Source organism: Carcharodon carcharias, chromosome 16, assembly GCF_017639515.1.
Source record: "Carcharodon carcharias isolate sCarCar2 chromosome 16, sCarCar2.pri, whole genome shotgun sequence".
NCBI lineage: Eukaryota > Metazoa > Chordata > Chondrichthyes > Lamniformes > Lamnidae > Carcharodon > Carcharodon carcharias.
The window spans coordinates 93588161-93613452 of NC_054482.1; the positions used below are offsets into that span (position 1 = coordinate 93588161).

Here is a 25292-nt window from a genome sequence, read left to right on the forward strand (position 1 = left end):
ATTCAAACAGAGATGAGTGCACAGAGTCCCAAAACATAATAACTTCCTACAGCCGATACCATAAATCAACTGAAACTTACCTAATTTTTTCAAAGATTTTGACAGTGGTGTCAGTGGCAAGACTGCTGGTCAAATTCACAATCTCGGTGAGAATGGAGCTGAGTAGAAATCGGGAGCCAATATCAACTGAACACTGCTGAACGGAGGGACACCCTGCAAGAGAAAATGAGGCACATGATAAGCCAATACTAGGACTGAGTCATTTCAAAGCATCAAGGATAACACAGTAAAGTGAAATGGTGGTGCAGCTCATGGGAGCTGTAAGATTAGATGCAAGCCAGGAACTCCCCAATATGACACGTTCCAAGACTTTTGCTGTATCATTGTGAAGAAGTGTCAATTGAAAGTAAAATATTTTCTCACAAGAAAATTGGGAAACTTAAGCCACTCTAGCACCCATCCTAGCAGTTGGTTCAAGAGCACATAGGCAGGTTACTTGCCTACCACTCCTGGAATTGTGGGGTTGGGGACACAACAAGAGTATCCTTAAAATATGGATGAAGCCATGCAAAGCTCCGTAAACTTTTTGGCACCCTGTGTGCATAAGCAATCATCAAACAACTTTATCAAGACTGTACGCTTAAGAGCTGCAGGCCACAATATTATTCGATCTTAAAGCACTTCTATAAATAACTATCAACTTCAAATGAAATTAAATCAGTAAACCAGCTTTTAAGTTCCTTTTATTAGCAAGTTGTAGTAATGCAAGAGTTGTATTTATCTATAGATTATCGATAGTCATAATGCATTTGGATTGCAGTTGATTGCGCTGTCACCACACCAATAATTATTAACAGCTCCCTCTGAATCCTACTCAAACTATCAGAACAAGTCATTAGACATACTCTTGACATATCATAGGGTGCTACTTCAGATAATCTGAATGAGTGTGCAACGACAACAGGTAAGGATTCTATTAAAGCCAACATCAGAGAGCTTTCTAGGCTTCTTCATCTCTTACTTCATTATATATTGGTAGGTTGCATCTTTCTGTCCTTTCATTTCAGAAGGGGTCACCTTGCCTGTTAAGTTTCTCACAGATGGTACATACAACTTTAAAAAGCCCCTGCTTCTGGGATGTTCACAGTCGAGCCCACAAGTTAACAACTTCCAGTAAATCAAGAAAGATCACAACCAAATGAGCTGATATACTAAATCACCCTAACAGTTTTCTCCCTGCAATAACCAGTCTGCCATAAGGATTAAAACAAAAAATTGCGGATGCTGGAAATCCAAAACAAAAACAGAATTACCTGGAAAAACTTCGACAGAACTCTGTCGAAGGGTCATGAGGACTCGAAACGTCAACTCTTTTCTTCTCCGCCGATGCTGCCAGACCTGCTGAGTTTTTCCAGGTAATTCTGTTTTTGTTTTGCCATAAGGATTCACTCCCCAAAAAGCATTAGTTGTTTAAACTGGGACACAAATTAAACACCACCACTAGGTATAAACTGAAGGGTCATGAGGACTCGAAACGTCAACTCTTTTCTTCTCCGCCAATGCTGCCAGACCTGCTGAGTTTTTCCAGGTAATTCTGTTTTTGTTTCGGACCACCATGAGGTATCTAAGATGATGGAGCAAATTATGATATAGATCTAGGCCACTGTTCAACAACCTTTGAAAGTTTACTCATGCCTGTTAATTGCAAACTATTTTAGAATTTCATTGAACTTCCTCTACATGTGCTTCACTCACAAAGACAGACCAATTTCACCCTTTCTTGATTAAACAACAGAACAATGGCTTAACGGCATTTAGAGGGCAGCGAGGTTAGCAAAAAGAAAAACTTGAGAACAAGTCTGTAGGTTATTGGTTAAGTATTAACCAGATCTCCAGACACTGGTGCATGTCGATTATTCCACAGCTGAGGTTCATCCTTGCTAAAGCTGGATAATCAGTGTTGAAGAGAGACTAATGCAATCACTGCGGTCATAAACATCACTGAGTCAGCTGTAGTTTATTGCACCTGCAGCTCCACACAGCCGGACTTGAAAAGATTTGTATTTTAATTGAAGTAATTGAAGGGGAGATGAATGGATTCTAACCAATTCAGGCCTACAATTTTACCAACATGTTCTGTTAGTGGACAAAAAGATGGATGAGTACCATTAAGCTGTGCATCCAAGACCCAGTAAACATTAATTAAATGCCCATCTTTATACATCTAAATGTATCGTGGTCCCAGAAGCATCACAGACAGGGAAATGCCATTGACTTTCATTTTCTACACTTATGCCTAGGTCCCACAGCCCTTATCACAATAATAAATAAATCAGTTTGGCATTTCAGCTCATCTACAAAGAATAATGTCGTTTACCTTTAATCTTTGAAGGAACAAACTTGCATTTATGTGGTGCCTCATCACATGCTCAGGACATCCAAAAGTGCTTCCCAGCCAAAGAAGTGTAGGAAGTGAGACAGCCAATTTGCAAACAGCAAGCACTCACAAACAGGAATTAAATAAATGACCATGCATCAGTCTTCACAATGGAAAAGGACAACGCAGGTATAAACATCAGGATGGAGGACTGTGAAACATTAGAGGAAATTAACATAGAGAGAGAGGAGGTACTAGTGCATTTAGCGGCCTTAAAGGTGGATAAATCCGCAGGCCCAAATGTATCCCAGGCTGTCAAGGGAAGCAAAGGAAGAGATATCAGGGGCCCTGGCAGTAATTTTTAAATCCTCTCTGGCCACAGGTGAGGTGCCAGAGGACCGGAGGACTGCTAACTTTATCCCATTATTAAAAAAGGGAGAGACCAGGAAATTACAGCCTAACCTCGGTGGTGGGGAAGTTACTAGAAAGTATTCTGAGGGACAGGAAATATCTGCAATTGGCGAGTCACGGATTAATCAGGGATATTCAGCATGGATTTGTTAAGGGAAGGTTGTGTTTGACAAATTTGATTGAATTTTTTGAGGTGGTAACCAGGAGCATTGATGAGGGTAATGCAGTTGACATGGTCTACATTGACTTTAGCAAGGCTTTTGATAAGGTCCCTCATGGCAAACTGGTCAAGAAAGTAAGAGCCCATGGGATCCAAGGCAAAGTGGCAAGTTGGATCCAAAATTGGCTGAGAGGCAGGAAGCAGAGGGTGATTGTAGAGGGATGTTTTTGTGACTGGAATTCTGTGTTTCCAGTGGGGTTCCACAGGGCTCAGTGCTGGGGCCCTTGCTGTTTGTGGTGCACATAAATGATTGAGTCTTAATAGTAGGGGGTATGATCAAGAAGTTCGCGGATGACACGAAAATTGGTAGGGTGGTAAATAGTGAGGAAGATAGTCGTAAACTGCAGGAGGAGATCAATGGATTGGTCAGGTGGGCAGAGCAGTGGCAAATGGAATTCAACCCAGAAAAGTGTGACGTAACGCACTTGGGGAGGTCTAACAAGGCAAGGATTTACACTATGAATGGTAGGACCCTGGAAAGTACTGACGATCAGATGGTGTGCATTTCCACAGATCCCTGAAGGTAGCAGGGCAGGTAGATAAGGTGGTTAAGACATATGGGATACTTGCCTTTACTAGCCAAGGCATAGAATATGAGAGCAGGGAGATTATGCTGGAATTGTAATAAAATGCTGGTTAAGCCACAGCTGGAGTACTCAGTGCAGTTCTGGTCACCACATTATAGGAAGGGTGTGATTGTACTGGAGAGGGTGCAGAGGAGATTTACCAGGATGCTGCCTGGGCTGGAGGGTCTGAGCTATGAGGAAAGGTTCGATAGGCTGGGGTTGTTTTCCTTGGAGCATCGAAGGTTGAGAGGGGACCTGATAGAGGTGTATAATATTACGAGGGGCATAGGTAGGATGGATACAAAGGCACTTTTTTTTATTAGTAGAGGGTCAATGACCAGGGGGCATAGATTTAAGGTAAGAGGTAGAAGGCTAAGAGGGGAGTTGGGGAGAAATTTTTTTACACAGAGGGTGGTGGGAGACTGGAACTCACTGCCTGAAAGGGTGGTTGAGTCAAAAACTCTTGTAACATTTGAGAACTATTTAGATATTCACTTGCTTTGCCATAGTCTCCAGGGCTATGGGCCAAGTGCTGGAAAATGGGATTAGTGTAGTCAGATCTTTGTTGACTGGCATGGACACGATGGGCAAATGGCCTCCTTCTGTGCTGTAAACATCCATGAGACTATCTGAGAGAGAAACGTTGGCCATGAAACCTAGAGAAACTTCCCTGCTCTTCTTTGAAACAGTGCCATGGAATCTTCCATATCCACCTGAAGGGAAGGGGGGAATACAGGGCCTTGTCTTAATGTTACTTCTGAAAGACAGCGCAGCACTCCTCAGTATCACAGAATCTTTACCGTCCAGAAGGAGGCCATTCAGACCATCGATTCTGCACTGGCTCTGAGAGCATTCCACCTTGTCCCACTCTCCTGCCTTATCCCCATAATCTTGCACATTCATTCTTTCCAGTTAGCCATCTAATTCCCTTTTGAATACCTCATTCAAACCTGCCTCCACCACCCTCTCAGGAAGTTCGTTCGAGACTCCAACCACCCTCTGGGTCAAAAAAATTTTCCTCACATCACATTTACTCCTTTTGCCAATTATTTTGAATCTGTGCCCTCTCGTTCTTAATGCTCTCTTGAGTGGGAACAGTTTCTCACTATTTACCTTGTCCATACTCTATCAAGTCGCTTCTCAGCCTTCTTTTCTCCAAGGGGAGCACAGTCCCAACCTCTCCAATCTATCCTCATGGCAATAGTTCTTTATCCCTGGAATCATTCTTGTGAATCTCCTCTGTCTTCACATCCTTCCTCAAGTATGGCATCCAGAACTGGACCCAGTACTCCAAATGAGGCCTAACTAGTGTGTTATACAAGTTCACCATGACCTCCTTATTCTTGCACTCAATGCCGCTATTAATAAAGCACTCAATGCCCCTATTAATAAAGCCTAAGATACTATATGCTTTACTAACAGCTTTCTCAACATGTCCTGCCATTTCCAATGCCTTATGTACATATACACAGAGGTCCCCCTGTTCATGTACTTCCTTTACAATTTCTCCCTTTCTTTTATACTCTCTCCATATTCTTCCTGTCAAAATGAATGACCTCACACTTCTCTGCAATGAGCTTCATCTAGCACTCGCCTGCCCAATTCGCCAACATATCTATGTCCTTTTGAAGTTCCCAGTTATCCTCATCACAGTTGAAAATGTTTCCAATCTTCATATCAGCTTCAAATTTTGAAATTATGTCTGAACACTACAGTCTAGGTCATTAATATATATCAGGAAGAGCAAGGGTCCCAACAGTGACCCCTGGGGAACTCCATTACAAACCTACCTCCAATCTGAAAAACAACCATTTATCACTACTCTCTGTTTCCTGTCACTCAGCCAATTTCTCATCCAAGTGCCTACTTTCCATTTTATTCCATGAACTGGAATTCTGCTTGCAGGTCTGTAGTGTGGCACCACATCAAATGCCTTTTGAAAATCCATATAAACCTCATCAACAGCATTGCCCTTATCAACCTTTGCTATTGCCTCCCCAAAAAATGCCAGCAAGTTTGTTAAACATGATTTTCCCTTAATGAATCCATGCTGGTTTTCCTTAAATACCCTGCGTTTGTCTAAGTGACTATTGATTTTTTCCCAAACTATCGTTTCCAGAAGTTTCCTTACCAGTGAAGTCAAACTGACTGGTCTGTAGTTGCTGGCTTTATCCTTGCACCCCTTTTTGACTTTGCAATTCCCCAGACATCTGGCATCACCCCTATGTCTATGAAAACTGGAAGGTTATCACTACTGCCTATGTAATTTCCATTCTCACTTCCCTCGGTAGCCTTGGATGCATCTCATCTGGTCCTGGTACCTTATCTATTTTATGTAAAGATAGCCTTTCTAACAACTCCTCCTTCTCAATTGTAAATTCTTCTGGTAACAGTTACCTCCTCTCGCACCTCAACCTCGGTAGCACCTTCTTCCTTGGTAAAGACAGATGCAAAGTACTCATTTAATACCTCCGTTATTTCTCCTGCCTCCACATGGAAGTTCCCTTTTTTTGTCCCTAATCGGTCCTACTCTTTCTTTTACCCACTTTTATTACTTATATGCTTATAGAAAACCTTGAGATTCCCTTTCATGTTAGCTCTTTCCTTGCTTTTATTTTTTCACTTTCCCTCTCATCTTTCTGTACTCAGCCCGATTCTCCATTGTATTTGCTACATGATATCTGTTGTACGTACACTTCTTCCTTTTCATCTTCGCCTCTATCTCTCTAGTCATCCAGGACACTCTGGATTCATTTGTCCTTCCTTTCCCTTTCAAGGGAATATACCTTAACATTGCTTGCAATACTGTTTCTTTGAAGATGGCCCATTATTCAGCCACCATGTTTTCTGCCAATAGTTGATTTCAACTTACTTAACTCGGATGCAGTCTCATCCCAACCAGTTGGCTTTCCCCCAATTAATTATCCCTGCTCTGGATTGTTCCTTGTCCTTTTCCATGGACAACCTAAGCCTTACGATACAATGGTCAATGTCCTCTAAATGCTCTCCCAATAATATTTGATCCACTTGGGCCAACGCATTCCCTAAAACCAGGTCCAACAGTGCCTGCCCTCTTGTTGGACCAGAAACATACTGCTGCAGAAAATGATCTTGAACTCTCAGGAACTCTCAGCTCTCTTGTCCCTTTGCACTGTTCTTATTCCAGTCTATTTTTGGATAATTGAAGTGCCCCATAATAATTACTCTATAATTCTTGCACTTCTTTGTAATTTCTTTGCAAATTTGTTCCCTACATCCCTTCCACTAGTTGGTGGTCTATATCCTACACTGATCAACATTATTGCATCTTTTTCATTACTTACCTATAGCCAGAGAGATTTCATCTTTGACCCCTCTGGAACATCCTCTCTCTCCAGTACTGTAATGCCACCTTTAATCAATACTGTCACTCCACCTCCCTTTTCTTCCTTCCCTGTCTCTCCTAAACACCTTGCACCCAGGAATATTTAACATCCAGTCCTGCCCTTTTTTGAACCAGGTCTCTGTTATAGCAATAGTATCATAGTTCCATTTGTCAACCTGCGCCTGTAGTTCACCAAGATGAAAGCAAAATACTGCAGATGCTGGAAATCTGAAATTAAAAAAATGCTGGTAAAACTCAGCAGGTCTGGCAGCATCTGCTGAGTTTTTCCTGCATTTTTGTTTTTATTCCTGTCGTTCACCAATCTTACTAACCACACTCCATGCATTCGCATACATGCACATTAATCCTGATTTAGGCTTTTTTACTTTCCCTCTTACTCTGACCCCATCTGACTTACTATAACCTACTCTAATTCTATCATACTCTCAAAGTATTCTATTTACCTTGATCCTATTCTCTGATATATCCTCATCAGTTAATACTTCTCTCCTTCCCACTGCCAGTTTTTTTTCCTCTCCACTCTGAATTTTCCCTCAGGCTCCCACCCCCCTGCCAATCTAGTTTAAATCCTCCCCAATAGCACTTGCAAACCTCCCCGTATAACCTATCCTTCTTGTAAAGGTTCTAATGCCTCAGAATTCTAAAGCCCTCCCTCCTAACTCATTTCTCCAGCCACGAGTTGAACTGCTCAATCTTCCTATTCTGATGCTCACTAGCACATGGCACTGGGAGTAATCCTGAGATTACTGCTCTTGAGGTCTTGCTTTATAATTCCTTTTCTATTGCCCTAAAATCTGCTTTCTCCTGCCTCCACATGGAAGTTCCCATTTTTTGTCCTTAATCAGTCCTACTCTTTCTTTCACCACACTTTTATTATTTATATGCTTATAGAAAACCTTGAGATTCCCTTTCAAGACCTCATCCCGTTTTCTACCTACATCATTGGTCCCAATGTGGACCGCGACCTCTGAGCTGTTCACCCTCCCCCACAAGAATGTCCTGCAGCCGCTTTGTGACATCTTTGACCCTGGCACCAGGGAGACAGCGTACCATCCTGGAGTCTGTGCTGCACAAAGAACAGCCTAGATTATGTTAACATTTTGAGTCCAAATGACCCTTCAACAGAACAGACTCGAAACGTTAACTGTGCTCCTCTCCACAGATGCTGCCAGATCTGCTGAGTTTTTCCAGGTATTTTTGTTTTGGATTTCCAGCATCCGCAGTTTTTTGCTTTTAGCCTAGAATATGTGCTCAAGTTCAGGCTTGAACTCACAACGTTTTGACTCAGAGGCAAGAGTGCTGCTACTGAGCACAGCTGACACCTAGTGTTTCATGTTTCATTTCACAGAGTAAACTACGAACAGTTCTGAAAAGACAAACTTATTATTAATTTATCAGGGTTGCTCAGTTTTGGATATAAAAAAATGTGCATCATGTCCAAATTCAGCCATCGTTCAGGATCATATAAAGAATCCAGAATATGTACTCACCCAGTCTACCCATGAATGCCATCCATTGCTGACATGTGACATGGAAGAGCGGGTGTAGAGATCCCAGGTCTCCTTCCTCCAGCTGGCCAGTCCGTTTCCTGCAGAGTATTAGCAGGCAATAGCAATGACCTTTTTTTACTTATTACAACGTATTCACCTGATATATCAAAGCAATATGCACATGCTGGAGCTCTACAAGGAGTCAGTTCTAACTTGTCTATGTAAATTAGAACTAGAACAGATGCTTAATTTTCACTATAATTGAGAACTATTAAATACTATCTTCTCTCATAGAAATAAATACTTTAACAATAAAACCTCCTAAGCAGTTGCATGAAAATCTCAAATTAGAGAATAAAAGTCAGATAAAAAGGAGGGTGTACACAAGAGTGAAGATCAAAGCGATTGATTCACAGCACTGGATCTCAACATACTTGGGTATTTTTATAAATAATGACCATATCACCTATACTTAGCAGAGGGAAACCCAGTGAGACACAGCATATTGATTAGTAATCCCATTCCTACTTTTAAAAAACTGCTGAAAACCTAATGAACATTATGTACCAGTGCAGCAACAATGTAGACTGATATGTTCTGTCGAAGGGTCATGAGGACTCGAAACGTCAACTCTTTTCTTCTCCGCCTCTGCTGCCAGACCTGCTGAGTTTTTCCAGGTAATTCTGTTTTTGTTTTGGCCCTTCAAGCCTTCCCGCCATTCAATAAGCTGATCTGCCCCAGGCCTCAGCTCCTCTTTCGTGCCAGCTCCTTGTGACCTTCAACTCCCCGATATTTCAAAAATCTATCTACCTCCTCTTTAAATACTTTCAGTGATCTAGCCTCCACAACTCTCTGGGGTAGAGAATTCCAGACATTCGATACCCTGTGAGAGAAGAAATTCCTTCGCATCTCAGGTTTAGATGAGTACCCTCTTATTCTGTAACTATGTCCCCTAATTCGAGATTCCTCCACTATTGGAAGCATCTTCTCAACATCTAGTCTGTTAAGCCCCCTCAGAATCTTATACGTTTCAATAAGGTCACCCCTCGTTCTTCTAAACTGTAATGAATAAAGACCTAATTTGTTTAGCCATTCTTGATAAGTCAATCCCTTCATCCCAGGAATCAGCCGAGTGAATCTCTTTTGAACTGCCTCCAATGCCAGTATATCCTTTTTAAAAACGGGAACCAAAACTGTACACAGCAGTCCAGATGCAGCCTCATCAACACCCTGTACAGTTGTAACAAGACTTCCCTATTTTTAAACTCCAACCCCCTAGCAATATAGGCCAAAATTCCATTTGCCTTCTTAATTACTTGCTGCATCTGCATGCTAACTTTTTGTGTTTTATGCACAAGGACACCCAGGTCCCTCTGTGCTGCACTTTTCTGGAGTGTCTCTCTATTTAAATAATAGTCCGCCCTTTGATTTTTCCTATCAAAGTATATGACCTCACGCTTTCCTACATTAAGCTCCATCTGCCAAGTTTTTGCCCACTCACTCAACCTGTCTATATCCCCTTGCAGGTTCCTTATGTTCTCGTCACAGCCTATTTTTATATCATCAGCGAATTTAGATACATTACACTCTGCCCCCTCCTCTGTCATTGATACATAAATAGTAAATAATTGAGGCCCTGGGATTCATCCTCCACTAGTTACTTCTTTCCAACCTAAAAAAGACCCATTAATCCTAACTCTCTGTCTTCTGTGTTAGCCTATCCTCAATCCATGCTAATACATTATCCCCAACACCGTGATCTCCTATTTTGTGCAATAACCTTTTATCTGGCACCTTATTGAATGCCTTCTAGAAATCCAAATAGACTACATCTACCAGTTCCCCCTTATCAACTCTGCTTGTTATATCCTCAAAGAACTCTAGCAAATTTTTCAAACATGATTTCCATAGAACCATAGAAAAGTTACAGCACAGAAGGAGGCCATTTGGCCCATCTTGTCCATGTCAGCCCGAGGACACCCAGGTGCACTTTCTAATCCCACCTTCCTGCACCCGGCCCATAGCCCTACAGCTTACAGCACTTAAGGTGCAGATCCAGGTATTTTTTAAAAGAGTTTAGAGTTTCTGCCTCTACCACCAACTTGGGCAGCGAATTCCAGACACCCACTACCCTGTGGGTAAAAAAGTTCTTCCTCATGTCCCCCCCCACATCTTCTGCCACTTACCTTGAATCTGTGTCCCCTGGTTCTAGAATTCTTCACCAAGGGAAACAATTTTATCCTGTGCACTCTATCTATTCCCCTCATAATTTTGTACACCTCAATCAAGTCACCCTTCAGCCTTCTTTGTTCTAAGGAAAATAACCCCAACCTATCCAATCTCTCCTTGTAGCTACACTTTTCCAACCCTGCCAACATTCTCGTAAACCTCCTCTGCACCCTCTCCAGAGCTATTATATCCTTCCGGTAATGTGGTGACCAGAACTGCACACAATACTCTAGTTGTGGCCTCGCCAGTGTTTTATGCAATTTCACCAGTGTTTTATACACAAAACCATGTTGACTCTGTTTGATTGCATTAAGCTTTTCTAAATGTGCTGCTATTTCTTCCTTAATAATGGACTCCAGCATTTTCCCAACTATAGATGTTAGGCTGACTGGCCTATAGTTTTCTACTTTTTGTCTCCCTCCCTTCTTGAAAAGGGGTGTCATATTAGCAGTTTTCCAATCCCCTGGGACTCTCCCGGAATCCAGTGAATTCTGCAATATTTCGACCAATGCCTCCACTCTCTCCTCTGCAGCCACTTCGTTTAAAACCCTTGGATGCAGGCCATCAGGTCCTGGTGACTTGTCTGCCTTTAGTCCCATTAATTTGTCAAATACTTAGTCCTTTGTGATAAGAAACAGTTACATGGGGCAGAATTTTGCCTTCGGATGGCAGGCGGGCCCCACCGGCTCAACGGCAGGCAGGCAGCCGACCCCTGCCGCCATTTTGAGTGGACAGGCCAATTAAGGCCCGCCAAGCGAGCTGCCCAACAGGAAGCGCTATGTGCTTCCTGTGCAGGGGGGGAGGGAGTCCCCAGCTGTCAAAGTGTGCTCTTTCGCGCATGCGCACTAAAGAGCGCACATCTCCCTGAGGCAAAGTCCTGCCTCAGGAGATTAGTGACAGGTAAGAAAAGTCAAAAAATAGAAAAATTAAAAAATTATTAACATGTCCCCCTCATGTGACAATTTCACACAAGATGGGACATGTTAATAAAAATGACATAAACTTTATTAGGCTTTTTAAAAACGGACATGAAACCTCATCCCGCCAGTGGATGAGGTTTCATGCTTTATCAGAAGCCCGCTAGGGCCTCTGGCCTGCCCGCCAGCCTTAAGGTTGGATGGACAGGTCTTTAATTATCTTAATTAGCCTGTCAATGGCCTTAATTGGCCTTTGACGTCGGCGGGCGGACAGCTGATTTCGCTGTCCGCCCGCCTTCCTGAAAACTTAAAGGGGCTGGGATGATGTCGGGGGTTTCTCCCGATGTCATCCTGCATCATTTTCCCATCAGCGAGCAGGCCCCGCCCCCAAATCGCCAACAGGAAAATTCAGGCCATGATCTTTCCTCCCATTAGCTCCTTCCTTATCTGATATCATTGAATGTTTTTGTGGCCTCCACCATGAAGACCAATGCAAAATATTGGTTTAAATTATGTGCCATTTCCCTGTTCCCGGTTATCAATTCCCAAGTTGCATCCTCCAAGGGTCCTACGCTCACTTTAGCTACTCTCTTTTTATATACCCGTAGAAGCTATTGCTGTTTGTTTTTATATTTCTTGCCAATTTACTTTCATGATCAATTTTCTCCCATTTTATTAGCTTTTTAGTCACCGCTGCTGATTCCTAAAAAATTCCCAATCCTCTGGCCTATCACTCGTTTTCACCACTTAGTATGCCTTAGTTTTTGATTGTATGCTCTCTTTAAGCTGCTTTTGTTAACCACGGGTGGTTCATCCTTCGCATCAAGTCCTTCTTTTTGACCAGGATAAATTTTTGCTGAGCATTATGAAATATCTGTTTAAATGTCTGCCACTGCTCATCCACTGACATTCCCCTTTGTCTATTTTCCCAGCCCGCTTTAGACGCCTCTTTCTTCATAGCTCTGTAATTGCCCTTATTTAAGTTGAGGACACTGGTTTGAGACCAGAGTTGCTCACCCTCAAACTGAATTTGAAACTCTCCCATGTTGTGATCACTACCCCCTAAGGGATCCTTAACTACAAGATCTTTTATTAATCCTATCTCATTACACATTACTAGGTCTAAAATAGCCTGTTCCTGGGTAGGTTCTGCAATATATTGCTCTAAGAAACAATCCCTGATGCACTCTACAAATTCCTCTTCCATGTTACCTCCGCCAATCTGATTTGTCCAGTCAACATACAGATTAAAATCACCCATGACAATTGTAGCACCCCTCTTACATGCCTATATAATTTCCTGATTTATACTTTGTCCTACCCTGAGGTAACTCTTCAGGGGCCTATAGATGACTTCCACCCATGACTTCTTCCCCCTGCTATTCCTTATTTCTACCCAAACTGAGTCCACATCACATCACGATCTATGGCACCTATATCACTACTCACCACCGCACTGATAACTTCCTTTATTAATAAAGCTGCCCCACCTCCTTTTTCTTTCTGCCTATTCTTCTGGAACACCCAATACCCTTGAATATTAAGTTCCCAGTCTTGGTCACCCTGCAACCACAACTCTATAATAGCTTTCAAGTCATATCAATATATTTCTATTTGTGCCGTCAACTCATCTATCTTGTTACAAATGCTGCGTGCATTCAAATGAAGAGCCTTAAGTTTCAACTTTTTACCATTATTACTCATTCTGTTTTGAATTTCTGCTGCACTCTTCTACTTATATTTTCTGCCCCTTCCTGTCACACTTTGATTATCGTTCGCCTCTTCATTCTGCACCTCTGCTCTCTCGTTTATTTTTGATTTTTTTAACTTCCCTTCAATTGAACCCTCCCCCCACTAATTAGTTTAAAGTCCTCTCTATAACCCTAGTTATACGATTCGCCAGGACACTGGTCCCAGCATGAAATGAAGCCCGCCCCAATGGAACAGCTCTCTCCTTCCCCAATACTGGTACCAGTGCCCCATGAATTGGAACCCATTTCTCTCACACCAATCTTTGAGCCAGGCATTTACCTCTCTAATCTCATTTACTCTACGCCAATTTGCACCTGGCTCAGGTAGTAGTCCTGAGGTTATTACTTTTGCGGTTCTGCTTTTTAATTTAGCCCCAATCTGCTTGTAGTTCCTCAGCAGAACCTTTTTCCTAGTCCTGCCTATGTCGTTGGTACCTAGGTGGACCAAGACAAGTGGATCCTTCCCCTCCTACTCCAAGTTCTTCTCCAGTCCAAAAGAGATGTCCTTAACCTTGGCACCAGGTGGGCAACACAGCCTTCGGGAGTCTCTGTCTTTGCTGCAGAGAACAGCATCTATTCCCCGAACTATGCTATCCCCTATTTCTACTACATTTCTCTTTTCTCCCCCGACTTGAATAGCGTTCTGTACTACAGTGCTGTGGTCAGTTCACTCATCCTCCCTGCAGTCTTTGCCCTTGTCCACAGCGGGAGCAAGAACCTCGTACCTATTGGACAAGGGCACCAGCTGAGGCTCCTCCAAAGCAAAATCCTGAATCCCCATACCGGCCTCACTCACAGTCACACTCTCCTGTCCCTGGCCATTGACCAAACTTGATTATCTAAGGGGTGTGACTGCATCCTGAAACACAGTGTCCAGGTAACTCTCCCCCTCCCTAACGTGTCTCAGTGTCCGCAGCTCGGACTCTAGCTCAACAAATCTGGGCCAAAGTTCCTTGAGCAGCCAACACTTGCTGCAGATGTGGTCACCGTGGATCGCACCGGCGTCCGCCAACTCCCACATACTACAACTGCAACACATTGCCTGCCCAGCCATCTCTACTCTATTTAATTAATTAATTTGGATGATAAGTATTTTAAAAGTGAATTTCTTCACTGTCCTCTTCGGCTGTAAATAGCGTCTCCTGATTTAAATCACTTGGCCAATCAAGGCACACCCAAGTGTATATTCCCATATACCCAGCCCGGGGGCAGATCAGTAGGTGGATTCCTAGAGAGAAAACAAGAACACTAGCTTGTTGACAGCAGAAATGGGTTCACCTTGGGATTACATGTCTCAAGCGTAGCATTGGTAATTTTTACTCCCAATTCCTGGATAAGCATCTCAAGTTGTAACAAGTCAGCTATGGTTTCAATTTGCTGATATTGCTCTTACTGGCCTCTATGCACACCGCTAAATAAAAACCACAATGGCAGTGGTCATAGTCTCCACTGCTTATAGCGACCACATTCGTGCTTATGTGGTTTGCCCATTACATGCAATGACTGGTAAACGTGGCAGTGATAATAATGTTAAAAATCGTACAGGTCAACTGTGTGGAGTTTGCACATTCTCCCCTTGTCTGTCTGTGCTTCAGCCGGGTGTTCCAGTTTCCTCACACCGTCCAAAGACGTCCTGGTAAGGTGAACTGGCTATGGTAAATTGTCCCCTAGTGTATGCATGCGTGCGTGCGCCCTGTGATGAACTGGCCCCCTGTCCTGGGTGTATCCTGCCTAGCGCTCACTGATTGTTGGGATAGGCTCCGACACCCCGCGACCCTGAATTGGATGAGGTGGTTCTGGAAAAGTGAGCGAGTGTACAGGTCAAAAGTTAAGTCCTCTAAAAGCCCATAAAGATCGAGTTGCTGCTGCTTCCTCCAGGCCATGTAATATTTACACCAATACAGACTGCATGGTTCTAATTTCGCTCAGCAAAATCACAATAAATAACTAAGATGAAACTGTCCTGTGCAGCTTGTTGTCAGAGCCCTGAGTGATATGTCACAACTTCAGGATTTCTGTGCTAATCTGCACAAGTCTAATGTCCTGAAGTTGCGGTCAGTTTCTGAGGGGAAATGATGGCAAGCGTAGTCCAGTTTGCCCTCAACACCCCTTCCCAACTGCCAGATCCAGCCCATTATTTCTCTTTCGATATCAAATTTGACTCAAATTCGTTCTATTTCCTCCTTTGTTATTCGTTCTGCTTTTCTCACTATCCTTAAATTTCATTAATTAAGGAGATAAACCATTGGATCTGCTGTTCATACCTTGCCGCACCAATATCAATTTGGATTTCCAGCAATTTACATCGTAGAAGTAATCCAATCGGAAGCATCAGGAACAAATTTCTTTCACAGCATTTACTGTGAGTTGCGCCGCTCCAGCAAATTTCAGAAATTAATATTTACTAAGTGGGTGACTGAAATACATTAAAATAGTATTGCGGGGTGAATGTAAGGTAACCAAGCATCTGATTGAACTGCCCGAAATAGCCAGCCCACCTAATACAGTTTAAATGCTGTTTTTGTAATTGATGCCTACAGTATGGGAAATGGTTAGCGCCTTTCACTCGGTATAGCCAACTAACAAGGATGGTCTAAGTGGTGGAGGCTTGTACCTTCTTGAAGCAGCCTGCCTCTGTGTTTGCTCTAGTTCCATTGTCGATGCTCGGTCGTGACTTGAAGACTGCTTCAAATGTTCTGTTTTGTGTCTGCGACGAATGCGACTGTCGTCAGTTCTTTCCAAAACAATGTCGTCCGTAGTCTTGGGGGTGCTAGTGTCAGAGAAATCAGTCTTACTCTGAAAAATATAAAGATTCCCATTCACTTTTCACCTCAAGGAAGACTGTCCATCTGGCTCTGCAACACAGAGTGGCCTTGCCACCACATTTATAGTAATGGTGTGTGTGCATATGGTTCACTCTGTTGCAGTAACATTTCATGCTTTGGACGTAACATTGTAGGCCTCCATGTTTCTACACTCACCAGCATATCCCAGAAACTACGTCGACCAGTTTTGCTTGTTGGAGTGGTGGATTCTGAGTTACTTGAGGTGGAGCTTGAAACAGGTACAACTTGCACAGGTACAGGACTGCTTTTACTTCCAATATTATTGCCAGAAAGGATGGTTGCTTCCTTAATCTCTGACCCTGACCTGCTGAATCGGCCTGGCCATTCGGAAAAAAAAAATGTTAAGAAATGCTTGCAATGTGAAAGGCTTTTAAAAAATACATTGGCACTGAAAGTTGAGGGAAACCTGTGAAGTACTCTAAAAGGAGACATTGTATCATTTATCAACAACAATATTTGCATTCAAAAAGCACCTATAATGTAGAAAAACATCTCAAGGCATCTCACAGATGTGTAATCAGACAAAAACGGATACTGAGAAAAAGAAAATATTGGGAGGCATGACCTAAACCTTAATCAAAGAGCTTCTTAAAGGAGATGTGGGAAGTGGAGGTGGAGGGTTTAGGGAAGGCATTCCAGGACATGGGGAACAGGTGGTTAACTTTACAACTGCCAGCGTTGGGAGTGAAGAAAACAAGTGGAGATGGAGGGGTTTAAGGAGGGATTCTAGAACGTGGAGAATAGGTGCCATCAGTGATGAAGGGAGGGCAGGGACGCACAAGACCAGAATCAGGAGTTCAGAAAGTTCTGAGGGATTATGGGGCTGCAGGGGGTTATAGAGTTAAGGACAGGGAAGACCGTGAAGCATTCTAAACATAGGGATCAAACTTTGAAATTGGAAGCATTTGTGTATCAGGAGCCAATGCAGGTCAGCAAGGACAGGGATGACAGGATCTTATGTGGAACAGGGTCTAAGCAGTAGAGTTTTGGATGAGCTGGAGCTCAATCCATCCCACTTAAAAGTGTAACACAACACCTTTCTCAAATCAATAAGTAATCCCACAGATCTGCAAAAATAGCCTGGAATACATCGTTATTGTTTATAACAACATTCGTCCGCTTTTCTGAATGAGTGAGTGAATTTTAAACTCTTACCATTTGTATCACTGTCTGGTGTGGCCATGACTGGACAGTAGGATTCCACACAGAGTGGGCACTGAAGCATTCGAAATTCCATTACAACATCACAAAGAGCATGACGGAGACCATTCTGAAGTTTGTCAGTAAGTTGCAATAGGCTGATGTTTCCCTGTTCCCAGATATCAAAGCGTATAAGGGTGTTTGGGTCTAAAGAGATAACACAGTGATTAAACTCTGCAGTTAAGTGGTTCAGCTGTACAATCTATCTCAGGATGATAGGTTCTACCCACATTCTATCATGTGCACCTGTATGTGTCTATATACTGTTCAGTGACACCTTGGGTGAGAGGTTACACCTGAATGCTCAAAGAATACACGTTGCATCACATTGCTGTGCAGATACCACATTACACTCCATGCACATGAGACCAGGGATGAAATTTAACAAGTGTTAACTGTTCTTATGTTATGTGAAGAGCTGGTCACACCTGAAGTGGAAACAAGCCAAAAGAAAAGGGAAAGGACAAAATCAGTCAATTATGGACCTATTAGTCTTCCATCATTGACAAACAAAATAATGAAATGAAAATTAGTAACAAATAAAAAATGGTAGCCAGGTTGGTTTCAAAATGTTTCCTGACCAAGCTGCTTGACCTTTATGGTAGTGACTTTCTAGTGGACATTGGAAAACCTTATGATGTAGTGTACCTCACCATCCAGCAAATTTTTGATAAAATTCTCCATGACTAGTGTGCTAATCAAACTGAACGTAGTATCCACCCTGGTTAAACTTTGCAAGTGGTAAGAAATTGGTGCAAGGTAGGATGCAGTAGGTACTAATTAGTGGAATGTCAGTAGGGGTGGTGTACAAAGTAGATGTGCTAAAGTCAAAGCTAAACTAAATTAAAATTATAAAGGGACGGGACAGACTAAATAGAAACAGACTGTTTGCAGTGGCTGAAGACTCTAGAAGAAAAGGACAGGAACATAAGAAATTTATGAGAGTAGGAAATGCTATTTTTACACAAAGGATAGTGAGGCTGTGGAATGCATTAGTGGAGTTAATGATTGAAACAGAGGCTGCATCATCACTTAACAGCAGGTTAGATAGGTGGTAGAAGGGAAGGGAAATGAAGGTACAAAGGTGGACACGCAGCATTAGCATTTACTGGACCTCACTTGGAGAATAAAGAACAACGTGGACTTTTGAGCAAAGCAGCCCACTCCTGTGTTGTAATGTTGATGTAATTTTATGTTACTTGGATTTAGAAATGCAGCATTAAGTTTGTAAAAATGACAGAGCACATTAAATTAGGGGAACAGTCAATTAGCTCAAGGAGGACTTAATCAAAATTTTCAAGTGGACAAATGCAGATGAAATGTTACATATTGATAGAAGAGGGCAGCATACATATTTCCAGGAACTGTGTCAAAACTGGCAAACAGGAATGTTGAAATAGATCCAAGAGTGATGTAGACTTTGGAGCAGCAATCACAATGCAAACAGAGCCGAGCGATGCCATCAAATCAGTGGAGTGTACAGCTGATCTGTCATTCTAAATGTATATATTGCTCTGCTGAGGCCACACTAATCAAGGTGTTAACTCTGCAGAGCACTATATGAACATATGAAAATGATGCAGAGGAAAGGAGGAGCTGGTCTGCCCCACGCTCATGATGCCTGGAAAACTTCCTACCTCTCATTCCCAGCCACATCTCCAAAAGTGTCTACTATGTCCAATTGACCTTCAGTGAAATTACCAAAAACAACAATCTGCATTTATATAGTGCTTGAATGTATTGAAACATCCACTATTGACTCCCTCACCATCATCATCCTGCAGGTCAGCACTGAACAGAAATATAACTGGAGCAGCCATATAAATCATGTAGCTACAAGATTAGGTCAGGGGCAGGATATTCGGCAAGTAACTCATCTTCTGACGACTTTCCACCACCTACAGGCCACAAGTCAGGAGTATGTTGGAATTCTTGTATGGATGAGTGCAGCTCCAACAACACTCAAAAGGTTTGGCACCATCCAGATCAAAGCAGTCCACTTGATCAGCACCACATCCATTACCGTAAACATTCACTCTCTCCATCACCAGCGGACGTTGGCCACAGTGTGTGCCATTTACAAGAAGCTCTGCAGCAACTCTCCAAGGTTTCTTCAATGACATCTCCCAAACCAGTGACCTCCACCTAGAAGAACAAGGGCAGCAGGCACATGGGAAAAACACCATCTTCAAGTTCCCTCCGAGTCCCACACTATCCTGACTTCGACATATAACACTGTTCCTCCATTAACACTGGGTCAAAATCCTGGAACACTCTCCTTAACAGTACTATGGGAGTACATTCATCACACAGACTGAAGCAGCATTGAAGGCGGCTTACCATCCCTTTCTAAAAGGCAAGGAGAAGCGGCCAATAAATGCCCCTATTGCCAGTGACAACCACATCCACTGAATACATAAGTTAATGGTTTTCTTAAAAAAAGACAAGGGAAACATCCAAACCCTGGATGGAATGCAGGGAATGCCTCAGAGTACTACATTACAAAGAAATGTTGGAATAATTTGACTTTTCATTGAAGCATACAAGATTCTACGGAATACAAAGTGGAACTTTGAATAACAACACCATCAATCAAGTTCCTCATCATCAACATCTTAGAGGAGCTGAACCGGAACAGCCATATCAGCAGTGTGGTTACAAAACAGAGCAATGGCTGTGTACTCTGCCATGTATGACTCAACTCCTAACCCATCAAACCTATCCATCTACAAGCTTCAATTCAGAGGTATGATGGAAGATTCACCACAGAGCTGGCAAAAGAACATTCAAGAAACTCATCATCATTCAAGACAATGTGCTCCTGCCACTGCACTCAACATTCACATCCCTCCGCTCCTGCACACTCCCATCATCAATTCATATGGGCACAGTATGTACAATGTACAGAACGCACTACAGCAACTCACTTTAACAGCAGCTTCCTCCCCTGTGATCTCTATTGCAAAGAGCAGAAGGCCATGAGAACACCAACTCTACAATGTTCTCCCCAAGTCAGATGCCATCCTGACCTGGAAATATCACATTTTCTTCATTGCCAATGGAAGTCTTTGAATTCTCCACTATTCAACATCGTGAGACCACCATCATCACCCAGGAGTGCAGCAGCTCAAGAAACATTATCTTTGCATGGCTAGCAGGAACGGACACTATATGCAAACTTGCCCACTTTATCCACATGCCAAAGAACAGATTAAAAAATTCTCACACCTCAGTCTCCCAACGGCCCCTAACCATCAATAAACTGTGACACGGTGAAATAAAACAAGTTAAATAAACATCTAAAGCTAAAACAGACTGCTTCTAGTTTAATTGTGCAGCTTCATTATTCCATCCTTCAGCAGTGATAAAAGTTTCATCATAATGGAGTGGATTTTCCTCTACAACTACATTTATACTCATAGTATTAAGAAAATGTATTCTTGGGCATGCTAATGATACTCATAAGGAAACATTTAATTCCCATCCCTTTTATCGTCAGGACATTAAGGATCAACTAGATATATATCTATTTGAAAACACAATGGCAGTTACCCGATGTTTTTCCGTTAGAGCTGCTCTCATATCTGGATACACTGGTCAGCTTGTTGAAGTCTGCCTCCTGAATAAGATCCATTGAAAAGCATAGTTTGGAAGGGTCAGTTTGCTCTTGCTGTTGCACTGTTGGTATGGAGTTTCCATGCTGATCCACAACAGATAAGGCGATACAGGCAATGCCTGGGGTAAACACAGACCAAATAAAATGATTCTGATCAGTACATGGCACATGCTTAAAACTCAGAAAGTGGTATTAAAACAAGTCCGTTACCTGAAATTCCACACTAATTCATCAAATCAAACTATCTCTCGACTATACCATTGTCACCTAAACTTTATAACTTTGCTTTGTACATAGCTCTTTCTTGGCCATTCAAATGTATGGTATTAGCTCATCCCAAATTTTCCAAAGAATCTGGACACAAGAGACTGTCAAAATCAGTACACACAGACAAATACTGCAAACTTTGGTGCTTGGGTGACGCTTCAATTTGGAGAGCGCTCATTTTGCCTTTTTATTTGTCTTTACTTCAAAGATTGGATTCCATGAGAAACATACGCTGAACCAGCAAGCGTAGAAATGCATTGCTCCATTTCCAAATATTAGTGTTAAGGAATGATCAATGTGGGGTTATAAAATATTGAGGTTTGCTACCAAGGGATTTTCAGCACACGCAGAAGATCTAAATGAACCAAATTTAATCACCGAAGTGAACTCAGTGTGTCAGTTATGGAAGTAGCAATGCTGTCATCATGTCAATACCCTTATTAAGAACTAACCTCACAAACACACTGCAAATACTAACTGTCTTTATTCAGGAAAATGCAAATTGCAATTTTGTCCTCAAAACAGCATTGGATAGAATTATATATATACAATCTCATAATCACATCATATAGTAAGTGATGTTAAATCTTACAAGAAAAATATTATGGAAAGGTGGAAGAGCAATGTGGCAGTGGGCATGTTTATATTCACCTTGCTAATTTCTGAATGCAGGATCGATATCCAAGCTCACTCAGAACACAGCTCGATAATCCTGCATAATAATAGTGTTCATTGTACACTGAACTTTTTCTGAAGCTTTATATCAAAAATATTTATTTCAAAATGCAAATGAAAATCATGAGTAACTCAACAAGAGTCTATAAAATGGCATTAAACTATTTAAATTGTCCTTCAATGTAGTATTGGAAAACCTAAAACCATAATGGTCAAAAATTTTACCCTGTTCCAAGAATATTTCAGAAACACTTCTTGCCTTCTTTTACCTGCTGGGATTCCAGAGTCCCAGGAAGCTTGGGACTGGATTTTCAATTGCCGCTGGGGCAAGCACGACCCAAGATATCGGTGCACTATTTAAGAGTTAGCTACCTGCAAATGACAGAGCACCAGTGCTGCAGGAGACTGCACCTGTTCAGGCAGTTGGTCTCAGACATATGTGCTCTGGTTCACAATGACCTGAAGCCTCATGGCTCCCATTGCAGTCCCCTGCCTGCAGCCATCAACGTCACCTGGCATTGAATTTTTATGTTGCTGAAAAGAGAGACATGTTACTGAAGCTTTTCATCTTGCACTCATCAGGACAAATGCAAGAATGCCAAATTTCAAATGATTACAATGATTTATTATACAGAAGAAAAAGGTTGGTTGGCAAGAAAACTCTGATTGGCCAAGGCATTGTCACGGAGAAAGCAACGGGGAACTATAGGCTCCCTAAGTTTCTAGGTAATTCAAAAAAGGCACAAGACTTGAACATATTCCTTTTATTTACAGAGAACAGGGCTCTGCATATGAATGTATATTGCTTCTAGCATGTGTAAATGAGCCATGTTATGATCCCGACTGATTATCTTAAATCGATTGTTAGTGCAGCTATTAGCTACCCAGGATTGTTCAGGAAGTGCTGCCCAATCATGAAATCACATCCACAGCAGACATTTTGTTTTGGATTTTGCAAGTGTGGGCTGGTTAAGTACGGTCTGTATTCTGCTTATTATGAACTGAAGGAACATGCTGTTTGATACAATCAGCCAATTGCTGGGACAGACGACCGACATACCTGGCATCACATTGGCACTGAATTTCATACATAACGTTACTCAACTGTGAGGTAGGAAGAATACCTTTTTGGACTGAAGGCAGCATCCTGCTAGTGGAAAATACCACTCATGTAGCCACTGCATAAAAGCAGCATGAAAATGCTTGCTCTATCTGTTGTTCAAATTTTTGAGATACTTTGCCTTTCGAGGGTAATTTGAGGTAGACCAGACACTTTTTAGCTCCGAAGGCCCTTTAAGATCTTATCAGCAATCTTGTAAATAAGGCCCTAGCCATTTGCTCACCTTGATGGCTTGACACAAAAATAGACTTATCAAAGCTATCCTTCCAGACAATGGCTATCCTGATCAGATCATGTTTGCTGTGCATCGCAGAAACTTGCAAACGGGCCAAAGTCTGCCGGTTTCAGACCTGAAAGGTTCCCACTCTACTTCACATTGCTCTGGAAAGGCAAACTCTCTCAAAAATTTGAACAGGTTCTAACTATAGTTATGAAGCTTATTTTTCCCCTAAGCTCAAAATGTTAAGGTCACCAAGATGACAGTATCAGACTAGAAGAACTGAAATAACTGAAGAAGGGTCATACGGACTCGAAATGTTAACTCTGTTTCTCTCTCCACAGATGCTGTCAGGCCTGCTGAGTTTTTCCAGCATTCTGTTTTTGTTGTAGAAGAATTGAACATCTTTCTACTTCACATAGCCCAATATCCACTCTATTCTGATTTTAAAATGCCTGATTTTTGAGCAGGCTGAAATGCACACCTAATTCAGAAGGGAATCTCATACATTTATGTTAAAACAAATATGCCAATCGGGCCAAAGAGAGCAAAGCACCAGAAGGGGCTGGGCTGACAATTATCACCAGATCTGAAGATCAGGGGGCCTTTCAAACAAGCTTAAACCTTTCCTTTGTGAGAGCCAGGGGGAGTAGGAGCGTTCCACTGGGCCACACAAACAAAAAGTTTGTGGTTCATTAACCACTGACTACCCAGGTACTCCCATTCAGATCCTATTCCTGAAGTTACCTACGACCTATATGGGTGGGTGATTTACTACATGACTACATACTGGGAAGATGTCTAACCAAATAGTTAAATTTGGACCACTTCTACTTAAATTCGACAATGATCTCAATTATTTTAATGTTAAATACCCAAAGTTCAAAGCAATTCCATTGGGGCTTTGGAAGCCATTAAACCAATGCTGACCACTGTGCGAGTCATCACCTTCGAAGCTGAAGTTTAGCTTTTGAAAGCAAGGGAAATACCAGCTTTGTAAACAAGTGGGGTGCCAAATTCAATGGTCTGGGAGAGTCATAATGAACAACAATTATCAGGATGTATATTATCAAACAGTCTAAAGAATATCAATATTCTAATGTAAAACATGCAGCAGAGAGCAATAGCAGAACATGCAGTGATATCATAACACTATTTCCCCACCCTGCTCAAAAGTTTACACACTAAAATAATTATAGCATTTGATTTCATACTAATAGTGTACTAAAACACTCAGCCAAGATGACAAAACAAGAATGGAAACGAAATAGGATTGAGAAGTTTGGGGAAGACAAAAACTAAAAAAAGAAAGCAGTGAGGAAGGGTTTTAATAGCACACTGCTGTATCTACAAATTAAGAAATACCTTGGAATTGGGAGGGTGGAAATAGATGCTGCACAAGTTCCACCATGGTACCTACATCAATGAAAGAACATTCATAGATAGCTTGTTCACCTAAAACACCTTCAACACCAATAATTAATAAAGGAGAGGCTCTACACATGCTGAACAAACTCTAGGATGGAAAAATAACTACAAAAAAGACAATTGCACATGATAAGGACTTACTAGCCACTGCCCTAGTGTGAGAGAGAACGAGGCACAAACTAGAAAAAAGGCATGCAGGCACATCCGGTCCATTGGTGCCCATATAGAACAGTAAAATAATTTTATACTTCCGAACATAGAGAAAATACACTGCTGGGGTCGTGCCCTGCACATGCCACAGTTCAAGCTATTTGTGAGAGAACAGCAAGATTCAGCATTTTAAAACACCACTGCTTCACAAAAAACTGGCAAAACTGTGGAAGGAATGTTTTGCCCAAAAGAAAATTTTGCTTTCTTTTATATATATATTTGCTCATGGGATGTGGGCATCGCTGGCTAGGACACCTCTAATTGCCTTGTTCAGAGGGCATTTAAGCGTCAACCACATTGCTGTGGGTCTGTAGGCCAGACCAGATAAGGATGGAAAATTTGCTTCCCTAAAAGACATTAGGGAACT

The 25292-nt window shown here is 42.0% G+C and overlaps 1 protein-coding gene across 9 annotated transcripts in view; it reads right to left on the bottom strand.

Moving 5' to 3' along the window:
• The window catches only part of szt2 (SZT2 subunit of KICSTOR complex), a 247917-nt gene that overhangs the window by 76512 nt on the left and 146113 nt on the right, over nucleotides 1-25292 (bottom strand). For 6 of the 9 annotated variants that reach the window (XM_041208824.1, XM_041208817.1, XM_041208818.1 and 3 more), the window contains 7 exons: nucleotides 24653-24703; nucleotides 20945-21127; nucleotides 17348-17539; nucleotides 16328-16509; nucleotides 15961-16142; nucleotides 8450-8547; nucleotides 81-213 (listed from right to left, as the gene is read on the bottom strand). In XM_041208824.1, coding sequence (XP_041064758.1) covers nucleotides 81-213; nucleotides 8450-8547; nucleotides 15961-16142; nucleotides 16328-16509; nucleotides 17348-17539; nucleotides 20945-21127; nucleotides 24653-24703 — 1021 coding nt within the window. The remainder of the gene's footprint in view (nucleotides 1-80; nucleotides 214-8449; nucleotides 8548-15960; nucleotides 16143-16327; nucleotides 16510-17347; nucleotides 17540-20944; nucleotides 21128-24652; nucleotides 24704-25292) is intronic. The other 3 variants (XM_041208825.1, XM_041208822.1, XM_041208823.1) reach the window with 2 other exon arrangements.